Here is a 12,814-nt window from a genome sequence, read left to right on the forward strand (position 1 = left end):
TGAGAGGATCAGAAGATATGAGAAGGTTGTTGACTAAATCTGTCATTGTATTTTTACGAGAACTTTTCCTTGTGTGGGGCTCTCGATATATTTTGATATCTTTATTGTGAGCCTCCTGAACCTCCTCAGATAACTGTGAAATTGGAAGCAGAGCTGAGTTAATAATCTGAGACCCATGGATGAGAATTTTGTGTACACTAGCTGGGAGGTTAAACTAGGGATACTTCTGAATGAACAATTTTGCATTTTCTAGCGTATATTGATCCAAAGAATCAATTTTAATATATCTTCCGTTAGAAATTACTCGAAGAACAACTGCAAAACGTATAATTAAGTCTTTGTCTATCCCAGTGATGAATATGTTAATTCGGGATTTGAGAAGAATCTTGTAGGAGTATTCCCGTTGTTTCAGGTTCCACTCCCTCCTGGTCTAGGTTTGTCCACAAGAAGTCCCACCTCATTTGGAAACCGACTCTGAATTTCTTCCTTTCTCCTTTTCATAAATTCGTCTGGCTGTATGATCTAACAGACTCTGTAACTTCACTTCTTCACTTATTTCTGTCAGAGTAATATCACATGGATAGCAATGCAGCTTTGCTTCTCGAACTTCATTGTACGCTGGATATAAATTTACATTTCTACATTTTTCTTGTAGTCTCAATAAAGTGTACTGGTACTTAAATAATTTCGTATCCATTATCAGGGCTAAAACGTCATCACCACTATATTTTGCAACATTTTTTGCAGGAACCACTATGCTCGTTATATGCTCGTTGGAATTTTTGCCACATGGGTTGGTGTACTTACAGCATTTTCCATTAGTTTAGCTGCTTCTCTTTACCAGAAGCCTTCATACTTATCTGAGTAGCAAGAACAAGCGCAGCAGGATCAGCAGCTTCTCTGAGATGGTCAGTTTTCCTCCTCTTGGTCTTAGGTGATTCAGAGAACAATTTTCTTGGATGACGAGAATGACTATACAACTATGAACATCCAGCCACATGTTCAACATGAAATTTATTACATGGGGCAGGTTAAATTCTTGATCCAATGAACTGCCATATTTTTCTTCCTATTTATTTTTCTTTCTGCAGCAATACTGCTACCTTTTATTCAAATTACTGCAGAATGAATTTTTTTTTCTTTAGTTCTGAAGAAAAATCTTGTTGACAATTTTCATGTAATCCTGATTAGGAAATAACAAACTCATGAACAGCTGTCTTATCATTATTATTTTGTAGCAAGGCTTCCATGATTTCACGATGTAAAAAACAGCAGTCATCTGGAATAGTAATGAATAATACTGTACGTAGGTATCTGAATTTTCGCACATTAATCAGAAAAGTGCAGTAGCTGCAGCTGAATACGACTTTTCTGCAATCTATAGGATCTGTTTAAACCATAGACACAAAAGTTTTCGTAACATCGAGTGACACACACTTTATAACCCTCTTTAAATATAGAAAACTAAAATATATTAGCTTAAATTGCATTCCTCCGAGTTATCACAAATATTTACACTCTATATAAACCAATTCAAAATTACATGTATTCCTAATAAAACCTACCCTTTGTTCTAACATTATCAGCCATTGTTATTTCTTTATTCACGAATATGACCATGTAACACACACCACTGTCTCAAACGCACGGCCTAGGACTGACTGGTGCGCTATCGCCTGGTTACAATAGCTCTATTTCAAGGCTGTAGCCACAGCTGTTAAAACATGTTATCGATGATGCATCATGAGTTCAGTGCTCACCAGGATCCCTACTATGAGTATACACTGTCAAAAGTATTGTAAAAAAAAGTTCATTTTTTCAATTTTGTCCCATTTTTTATTCAGTCTGGCCCACTGTGCACTTGCATGATTCAGATTCCGCATATTTCGGATAGATGGCAGGACTATGATCCATTTTTAATTGTACACCACTTCGGCGGACCACGCTGTACATGATGTGTATCATGTGAAGAGTTATGTCGTGTACTAGGGTGAGTGTATGTGTAATGTAGGGAATGAGTGAGGATGATAATGAAGAGGAAGGGAGAAGGGGAAATATGGTGCCGGCACATAGCCTACTCCTGTCGAATAGCAACAAGGGGGCCACCAGGCTTAACGTCCTCATCCAATGGTCTAATCACTATCAACAGTGACATATGCCTTCTCTTCATATCCACTGCAGAGAGTTGGGATTTAACCCAGGCATATTGGTGCAGAATTTAGTGGTTAGAAGTTTTGCACCACCACAAATTTTACATGAAAATCTCTGATTCCACTGGGAATCGAACCCACCGGCTAGTCTGGAGGCAGACGTGCTGCCACAGAGCTAACTTGGCAGACCTGCTTAAACAAATGTACATAGATATAAAGCGAGTTTTCGTAAGGTCTAGAATCAGTGACAGGTTCGGTTTGGTTTGTTTAGGCTAGACCAGGCCTGGGCACTAGTAACTCAATCGAGTCATTGCAGATTTCCCCTTAACTCCCCACTCCACCTTCCCCAGCTGAGACGAGTAGACAGGAAGAAAAGCATTGCTCAGTGACAGATTGTATAAGGCAGGCATCATAGTTTTTACAAACTTTCAGCTCTCGCTGGTTACCTGCAATCCATCACTGATGCATAGCACCTACTGTGTGTTTGTTTATAAGGCAGTGTAAGCGAAAAAGACATGGGTGGGGGTTTCAGAGTTCCGTTTCACTTCCCTGTTGTGCCCAGAGCTGGGCTATACCTTACGAAAACTCGCTTTGCATATACGCTTTTTGTTTATGCCTTTGTTTGCTTAAACTAGTCTTTACTAGGCCTATTTGAAACTGGTTTTGATGGATTTCGGGTTTTGAGATAACATAATGTAAATTAAAGTAACATGCGTACATTCACTGGGATAATGACAAAAGTAAGCACATGTACTGTATGCTGGTTGCAAAATTATTCATATCCTAATGTAAAATATAATGTTGTGTTGGAGATGATGTGAAAAAGTTACAAAGTATTTTCCCAATGAGGATGACATCAAAATCTTTTACAGCATCTGAAGACCTTTAATAATATATGAATGTTTGTAGCTACAAAAAGTATAGAATTTTGTCTTTCATTTTTGCATTGTAAAGGAAAATTTAAAATATATAATTCAATCATGACATAAAAATGTAATTTAACAACACTGTATTGTACTTAAAGCAAAATATACCGAATTTTTGCTACTAATATTTTATTTGAGAAATCAGACATGCACTGGACATTTTGGGCCCCATTGCGCCTTCATATTACAAGGTAAGTTTCTTAAGAATGTCAAGAATATTGGAAATCATATATAGCTGACAGTTTTTTACACTTTTCTCAAAACTAGCAGAAAGGAACATGTGTAGTTTCTCAAATAACTGATTGAATAATTTTAAAGCACCACAGAAAAAAATAAATCACTAAACTGGAGAATTAGGTACCGCAGCTTGCCAACATAAGGGCATGACGTCATTACCAGGAGAAATTTATTTTTTTCTCGTTCGCTCCCTCATTCTCAACATTACTGAGAGATAGCTTTACTATTATAGTCCATGGAGTGCAGTGTCATAGAAAGGACTTTGCCGACAGACCTTCTTCTGCCCCCTACTAGTTGGCTGTCATAAATGTGTTCTTACTGTGACGAAAATTTTGTCTTTGCCTGTTAGTAACCAATCACAACCCTCGTTCAGAAGAATTGACAGGATCCTGACAAATCCACGTGGAGGCAGAGTTGCCAAAGATTTTCTGAATTCCAAGAATCCCGTCAGTTAGCATGAAAGTATAATTGAGAGTGTATTCTGTAGTATTCATTGAGCGGTCAGCTCGTGATATTACGTTGTTTTTTTTTCAAATACGTGGTGTCCAGATGAGGATGACGGCCACTAATCCTCTCATTTCGAAGGTCGCCAAGATTGTGGCAACTGTACAATGTTGGGACGATGGACTGGTCAGAGGTGTTTGTGTAGAAAGTCATAAATCTGTAAGTGGGTGTTCAAAGGAGCCACCAAACTGCACTCCATGATATAAAATAGACTTTAGCAACAAGGTTAGATAAGGAGATAAGTACAATAGTGTTAATTGCACACTTTGCCAGTGATAAGGTTGGCTGGGGTTTGACGAGGAGATAATGTATGAATGTCAATTACACACGCTGTTGATTTCAACGCTATTCCCTGGACCACATCATATTTCTCATTAATTTCGCCGTGTTAAAGTGTTATGATATCTTCTTTTAGTGTATTAAAAAAGGCGTCATTATACTCCATAGATCTCGCATTTAAAAGTGCAGGGACCTAGTATTAAAGAATATCATCACCAATTTTACTAGCAACATTTCGATTCTCTTTTGTTTCACATGGCTTAGTATGGCCTGGTCACTAATGACACATGCAGCTCACGACAGAAAGAACTTGACTGTGAGATCAAACTACGCATGCGCGGACTTAGTTAATAAAAACCTAAACTAATCAAACCTAACCTTCGTATATACAAGATGTGTAACTGGAGTACAAAGGGAACTTCATTTGATTAGGAATGTACACGCGAAAATAAATCCAGATAAGGATCACGCTGACACTACAAGAGAAGTCTGTGCATGCGCAGTTTGATCTCAGAGTCAAGTTCTTCCTGTCATGAGCCCCAATGGCGAGCATATTTGGCACTACTGTATGGTATGCATTATCCAGTTGTTCCAAATGAATAAAAGTTTTTTTTTTAAGTTGACTCTTCAAATGCCACAGATAGAATAATACAGAGTGGACCCATCGAACTTTCCTGGTTTCCATTGCTTCTAAAAAAGAAACAGAAAGAACAACAATAATAAACACAATACGCCTTATATCCACCCTACATTTCTAAAAAGCGAAGAATCAAGGAATAGAGACTCAATATGGCATATTTGAAAGTTTGATGGCATCTGCAGCAAGGCAACATGAAGAGAATGAATGCCGATCTTCGGGAAATTAATAGCTAAAAGATGTAGCAATGTTCATCCATAACACAGAGCAAAGTCCAACATGCTATTATAAACAGTTCTTTCTACAGTTTACCGTATACATCGTTCTGAACATCGTACTGTAATGTTCATCCATCACAATGCCTGTTACCATATTAAGAGAGTTCCTTCAATTCTCCTGACCTTGTCAAGCACTGCACTGATTACACTCAATTAAAACTCAAATTTTTCTAGCATCAAGTACGTCCAATTGGCAAGATGTGGATATGAATTTTCAGGCTTTCTTCATTTTTAAAAATAGTGTTTTATGGTGTTACTTAACCTTTTATATATTGGTAGAAAATTAGAACACCTATCTGTAGACTTCTGACACATTACCTGTGCACTCGGCAGATGCCAGAGTGGTGTGGAATTGCGTAATACACAAACACACTATTGCGTTATCCCACAAATTAAATAAACACAACAAAAGCAGGAAATATACCCATTTTTAGAACCACATGAAAAGCAGACGTGTTCTTAACTCAGAGAGAAAAATTAAAGTTTTCTGGAAATGTAGTAGTGTAGCGCAGAGTCTTTCTCTCTATCTTTTAACACCATTTTCTCCATTAACTAATGGTCAGAAAACGCACAGAAAAAGTGTTATGCCCTCTCACTGTGAGAGTGTCACATAATAACATTAAAGAACTTATGGTATTATATTATGATATGTTAGGAAGGCAAATCTCGTTGCTCGCAATCATAAGCTTTGTAATGAAATGATGAGAGCCGCCGCTCTGTCATAAGAGTAGCCAGTATCAACACTCAGCAATCCTCATTCAGACTTAAATTCAAAGAAAATACCACCAGTCATTGTATCAGCCGGACGCTTGGGAGTTCAGTTTAATTTGAAACGGTAAAGAGTGCAGTTGTTTTGTACCTAGGAGATTTATATTTTAATATTCATTATAATGAGTGACAGTCGGAAAAATCTCAGTGGTTCTCAATACCGGAAACACCTCTGATTGAGGTTATGGGTGATATGTAAATCTATTACCAGACAGTACATCTCATTTGACGATATGTGTCAGAGGAAGAACTGCATCTAAAATCTCTTTAGTGTAATATGTAGCGAAGGGCTAACAACCCATCACCGTAAAAAACAGCTTGTTACGAATCCCTATTATAGAGTGTTAGTTGGAAGGCCGGAGGGAAAAAGATCTTTAGGGAAGCCGAGACATAGATGGGAGGATAATATTAAAATGGATTTGAGGGAGGTGGGGTATGATGATAGAGACTGGATTAATCTTGCACAGGATAGGGACCGATGGCGGGCTTATGTGAGGGCGGCAATGAACCTTCGGGTTCCTTAAAAGCCATTTGTAAGTAAGTAAGTAAATAATATGTAGCTAGTTAGCGTTGTATGCAATGGAGGTGGAAAGGAACTGGTCACCCTACCCCATTATCTCCTGGCCTAGTTGCCTTATGAGTGATGCCTTGATGATGTCACTTGTGGGGTCCAGACCTGTCTTTGGACAGTTGACTAAACAACAATACCGGAAACTCGCAAAATACAAGGCAATAAAAAGAGAGGAAATTGTGGGAAAAAGTGCAAAAATGTGTTATTTAAAAAACAAACATAGCCAGCTTGTTCCAGTTCGAGTCCAGATACATCAGAGTGTAATAATGTGATGAACAGTAGTTATCGAAAATAGTGCAGTGTGTGGTTTATCTGAGTCAGGCGTTTCTGATATTGGAAACAGTAATAATAATGCGGAATCAATTATTGATCCAAATTACGCATATAGGGCGAAATAAGGGGCAGAAATATTTTTCTCTGCCTAGATGCGCCAAGTAGCTAGATTCGCAAGTGCATTTTACACACCGGATGATGCAAGAAACATGATGCATGGCACATGGAGCATGACACATAACGCCATGTTATTTGATGTAATGAGTCATTCAGTACGGAGTCATCAGATGGAGATCTTCTGCTATTTTCAATAATAAGAATGCGAAGATGAAAGCATAGGTTTTTTATTCATTTATTCAAAACGTTGAAAATCATGGTTCTTGTAGTGTTTTATTGGTAGAGTTAGCACAGCATCCAGACAAATTCGCAGAATATTATAGAATGTTCGAAGAATCATTTGAAGATATGACAAATTGTGAATATTCCTAATAGATGGAAAACATGTATGAGTATTACACAAGCACATGGACTACTTTTCACTCTGATTTCTGTTGAAGACTTGGGTAGAAATACTGTTGGTGCTAGGGTTGCCAACTATTTTTGAAGAAAATACGGGAGACTAAGTGGTCTACAATATTTCACATAAAAAATTGAAAAAATATTGAATTCAGTTAGCGGTACTGAAAACAATTTTATTCTACATTTTGGCAGTTAGGCTTAAATTAAAGTATTTTGAGATATTTTACCTAGTGTAATACTGTAGTTTCAAACAAATTGTAAAAATTTCCTACATGAGTAGTTGAAGTTGACTGTGATTTGCAGTTCTGATTTGATTAGATGTGTCGCACTCCTGTTTCGAACATCTGAGGATGGCGAGACCTCATATGTGAATATAGGTATATATCAATGTTAACAGTATTAAAAAAAAGCTTGTTAAAATTAACCATAAAGTCATTTAAATATGTGCTCCTGCTTATATGACTTACCGGTATATGTCTAAAATGCAGGTAGAAGGCCATTGATGCTATAATGAGGAGAGTTCGGCTGGCACCGTGGATTGTGTCCTGGCATAGTTCAGCTCGAAAGAGCGCTCAGCACACAGACCAGAGAAGTTCTGGGTTCAATTTCCGGTGCTGGAACGAAATTTTCTCAAATTAATAGGTATCTACATGTTGACTTACTTACTTACTTACTTACAAATGGCTTTTAAGGAACCCGAAGGTTCAGTGCCGCCCTCACATAAGCCCGCCATCGGTCCCTATCCTGTGCAAGATTAATCCAGTCTCTATCATCATATCCCACCTCCCTCAAATCCATTTTAATATTATCCTCCCATCTACGTCTCGGCCTCCCTAAAGGTCTTTTTCCCTCCGGTCTCCCAACTAATACTCTGTATGCATTTCTGGATTTGCCCGTACATGCTACATGTCCTGCCCATCTCAAACGTCTGGATTTAATGTTCCTAATTATGTTAGGTGAAGAATACAATGCGTGCAGTTCTGCGTTGTGTAACTTTCTCCATTCTCCTGTAACTTCATCCCACTTAGCACCAAATATTTTCCTAAGCACCTTATTCTCAAACACCCTTAACCTATGTTCCTCTCTCAGAGTGCGAGTCCAAGTTTCACAACCATACAGAACAACCGGTAATATAACTGTTTTATAAATTCTAACTTTCAGATTTTTTGACAGCAGACTAGATGATGAAAGCTTCTCAACCGAATAATAACACGCATTTCCCATATTTATTCTGCGTTTAATTTCCTCCCGAGTGTCATTTATATTTGTTACTGTTGCTCCAAGATATTTGAATTTTTCCACCCCTTCAAAGGAGAAATCTCCAATTTTTATATTTCCATTTCGTACAATATTCTGGTCACGAAACATAATCATATACTTTGTCTTTTCGGGATTTACTTCCAAACTGATCGCTTTACTTGCTTCCAGTAAAATTTCCGTGTTTTCCCTAATCGTTTGTGGATTTTCTCCTAACATATTCACGTCATCTGCATAGACAAGAAGCTGGTGTAACCCATTCAATTCCAAACCCTGCCTGTTATCCTACATGTTGACTACTAACAAAAAATAGTAGTCTTGATTATTCAATGAGGATGCGAGACCTTATATACGAATGTATGTATATATCTGTTCACTTACTGTTCATAACAGAAAATACTCTATGTATGAGCTTAGCTGCACATTTCAGTGCATCTCTGGAACAATAGAATCCATCATATAAATCACCTTCAACCATGTACAAATGAAATGTTTCAAATAAATTTTCACATTATGCAAAAATAAAGTAGAAAAAGGCTCGAAGAGAAGAGAAATGTGGAAGTCGGGAGACTTGAAAATTGGATGATGCCGTATGTTCAAAAATTGGCGAACCAATGTCCATGATGAAGAGAGAACCTCGACCGTGTATCGTGAATGCAGATCTGATTTGTTTGTTTGACGAAAAGGTTAGAGCTAACAGCAGGTTTACCATGTCAGAGCTTAGTGAGGATTTTCCACAGATTAGTCGTACTCTTGTGTACAAAGTGATTACCGAAGATTTGGGCTACTTGACACTTTCTGCCAGATGGGTGCCTAAACTCCTTTCTGAGTAACAAAAGGCTCAGCAGATGACGGCAGCACTGTTCTTTCTTGAGTGTTACGAAAGAGAAGGTGATGCTTTTCTCGATCAGATTGTGACAGGAGATGAGACTTGGGTGCGGTATGTGAATGCAGAAACAAAGCTTCAATCAATACAGTGGGAACATACTCACTCCCCGAAAAAATTCACAAAGTGTCGTCAAACACTTTCCACGAGGAAACTTATGGCAACTGTCTTCTGGGACAGAAAATAAATTTTGCTAGTGGAGTTCTTGGAGAGGAATGCCACAATTAACGCTGAGTGTTACTGTAACACACTAACAAACTTGAAAAGGGCCATTCAAAACAAACGTGACATGTTGAGCTCTGGGGTGATTTTCCTGCATCACAACGCCCAGCCGCATATAGCGCGTCGTACTGCAACCAAACTGCAAGAGTTCAACTGGGAAGTATTGGATCATCCTCCCTATAGCCCAGATTTGGCACTTAGCGATTACCATCTCTTCATGCACATGAAGACGTAGCTTGGCTCGAAGTGCTTTGACGATGACGAAGAGTTGAAAACCAGCATCGTAGGTTGGCTTCAGTCGCAGGTGGCCGAATTCTACGACTGCGGAATTTCAAAGCTCGTCAAATGCTACATGTGTTTCAATGTGACTGGAAACTATGTGGAAAAATAAACTAGAGTGTATACTTTCAAATGTATTGTAACCGAATTCTGTAACGTCATTCACAGGTTTGTAAAAAATAAACGGAAGTTACTTTATGAATAGCCCTCGTAGAACAAAGATACATACTGCTTTTTTATATAAAAACATTCTAGCATCCCCAGTAGAGTAAGTTACACACTCGTGCTCAGAGCACATTCCACATAATGTTAAGACATTTTATTAAATAGGTAACAGAGTAAAAAGTAAAAAAAGAAAAAGAAAAAAGAAGAAAAGACACATATCACAATAAATGAACTTTAAATTTTCTCTCTAAACAGCAATTTTAATTGATTTTTTTTTCAATAAGGAGCATTAGTAAATTGTATACTTAGGAATTTAGCTATTAAGTTATCATGTTATAAAGCCTTAGACCGAAGTTGCTACTGTGATTATATGCTACAGCTGTGATACATTTAGGTTCTGTTAAGCATAATATATGTTTTCTGATCTTTTGGTTTTATATTTATGTCATTGATGTCAAAGCAAGCGCATTTTTCTGACCTTGACGTCGTGGACGGGCATCAAGCGCTAAGTTGGAAAGAGGAAGGGTTGTGTATATGAATAAGCAGCCTGTAGGATTAAGAAAACAGTGGTGTACAAACTTCAAACAGAACGTGGCATTTTATGTCGTTATTTTTATATGGCTTCTTTCTGTTTGATATATTATCTATATTGTCTGTAAAACAAAAGTACTAATACCAATTTCTTAATATTGCAGTTGTGTTTTAAATGTTAATAATATAATAAAGAGATAAGAAGGAATATTCACATAAATTCCATAGTAGTACAACTATACTTAGTGTACTAAATGGATGAAACACGTCATTCATAAAGAAAGTGATATCCCAAAAAAAGAGATTGAGTATGACATGATAAGTTGTAATTGATATTGATGATACCTTTAGCCCTATAAAAATAATCAATCAACTAATCAAAAAAATATTACAGTACAAAGCAAAGTTACCTAGGTACTGTATCTGTTTTAAGTGTAACTAATATTCCATAACAAAACTCTTATCGCATTATGCTTTTAAGGTGATGTTGGTGAATAACTTCCTATCATCAGAATATTAAATTATTTTCTCGAAATGTGCTGAAGCTATAGAGCTGACATTTTTACAACACATGGGGACGTATCTTTTGCTTATGATGTAACAGTAGTTGCTTTGTTAATTCCTTTCCATGCAAATATTTTCAAAACTTTCAATACACGATCTTCAGTAATACGCATTTATGGTATATTAAATTAACGAAAACATTCTGTAAGGCTACTAAATAAATAGGTCTATATCTGAAAATTTCACTTTTCTATAAAGAAAGTTGAGAAAATACGGTATTTCTTATGAACAAAAAAAATCAAACTTGTGAAAAATGAACATTAAAATTAAAACTTACATTTTTATAATGCACTTATACTTCCAGACAAATCTAAAAATTAACATGGATACAGTTTTAATAAGTTCTCTTCCCTTTATATATTGAATCAGTGCTGGCCATCCCTGAACATAGCTCGACTACTTCTTTCGTCTGTCTCTTTCCTTTCCATTGTAAAGCGCTCAGGCTCTCCTCAGCTCTAAAGCGAGCGCTTGCTCCTGTGGGCATCAATTGACATCACTGATTTATGTGAATATAAATTAAATATATTTCGGTTTTTATGTACGAAATTCAATAATACATTGTTATGAATTTGATGGAAGTCAAATACTTTAAATCCTGAATACAACAGTTCTGAAGGGTAATCAAGAATTTATTAAGGCATAATTTTATTATTCTTTTCTGTAGCAGAGTTATTGGCATGAGGGAGGTACTATTAGCACTATATTAACTTCGCACTTTCTTAAACATCAACCATAGTACACCAACTATTTACTTTCCTTACACATACTGCTACCACCACCACTAAAAAATTTTATTAACACTTCAGCCATTAATGCTTCATTATACTACTCTGATTGCTCTCTGCAATTTTTTTAGTTGGTTATTTAACGACCCTGTATTAACTACTAGGATATTTGGCATTGATTGTATTGGTAATAGCGTGATGGTATTTGGCAAGATGAGGCCGAGGGTTCGCCATAGATTACCTGACATTCGCATTCGCCTTATGGTTGGAGAAAACCTCGGAAAAACTACAATTAATGAGCACAAGCTGGAATCGAACCCATGCCCGAGTGCAACTTTGGATCAGCAGGATCCTTGTCCTTGTAAGCTTTTTATTTGTTATACACATTAATGGTAACATTTTCACAATTCACTTTTTTGCTTTAAAAAGCTAACAATTATTGTGTCTACTTACTGATTGATGTCCACGTTTTTCTTCAGTGATACCATACACCGCAGCATAGAATAATGAATCCACAGAGAACTTGATTTCTTCTTTTCACTTTTCATTGAAAAATATTCCAGCATAAACTTTTCAGAAATATTGTCTACTTTTTTTTTTACACCACTCTTCAAACTTCTTATATTCTTCTTCATACCTCTGTCGCGATTTTGTTGGAATTAATAAATCAGTACAGCTGTTAATGCAATACCATTGACACTTATATTTATAAATAGTCATGGTGACAATACCGACAATACTAACATTCTTCAAATGTTTCTTGTACATGGCCCTCTATATGAATCAATCACTTACAAAGAAAATGTATATAGCTTCAAATGTTTCCCGTACAAGGCCCTCTATATAAATCGATCACCTACAAAGCAAATGTATATAGCTGGCAATAAGAATTTTACATTTAGACAATATTCAATTTTACATTATTTTTTTATCAAAGCGGATAAAACTTTGTACGATACACATGTCGTAACTTCATATTACAATAGTAGACTGGTTATGAAACTCGGCCTGCAGCCTTGTTTGACAAAATCTCGTATTGTAAA

At 36.7% G+C, this 12,814-nt stretch overlaps 1 protein-coding gene across 27 annotated transcripts in view; it reads right to left on the bottom strand.

Annotated features, from left to right (window-relative positions):
- Positions 1-12,814, bottom strand: part of LOC138715576 (uncharacterized) — a 135,578-nt gene that overhangs the window by 38,066 nt on the left and 84,698 nt on the right. For 21 of the 27 annotated variants that reach the window (XR_011336493.1, XR_011336490.1, XR_011336482.1 and 18 more), the window contains one exon: positions 7,610-7,756. The exons of 2 other annotated variants lie outside the window; for them this stretch is intronic. Coding sequence is in view for 2 of the 25 variants with exons in the window: in XM_069848640.1 (XP_069704741.1) it covers positions 7,698-7,756 (59 nt within the window). In the remaining 23 variants the exon portion in view is untranslated. 4 more of the 27 variants (XR_011336479.1, XM_069848637.1, XM_069848641.1 and 1 more) reach the window with 3 other exon arrangements.

Source organism: Periplaneta americana, chromosome 15 (genome assembly GCF_040183065.1).
Source record: "Periplaneta americana isolate PAMFEO1 chromosome 15, P.americana_PAMFEO1_priV1, whole genome shotgun sequence".
In the NCBI taxonomy this organism is placed as follows: Eukaryota; Metazoa; Arthropoda; class Insecta; order Blattodea; family Blattidae; genus Periplaneta; species Periplaneta americana.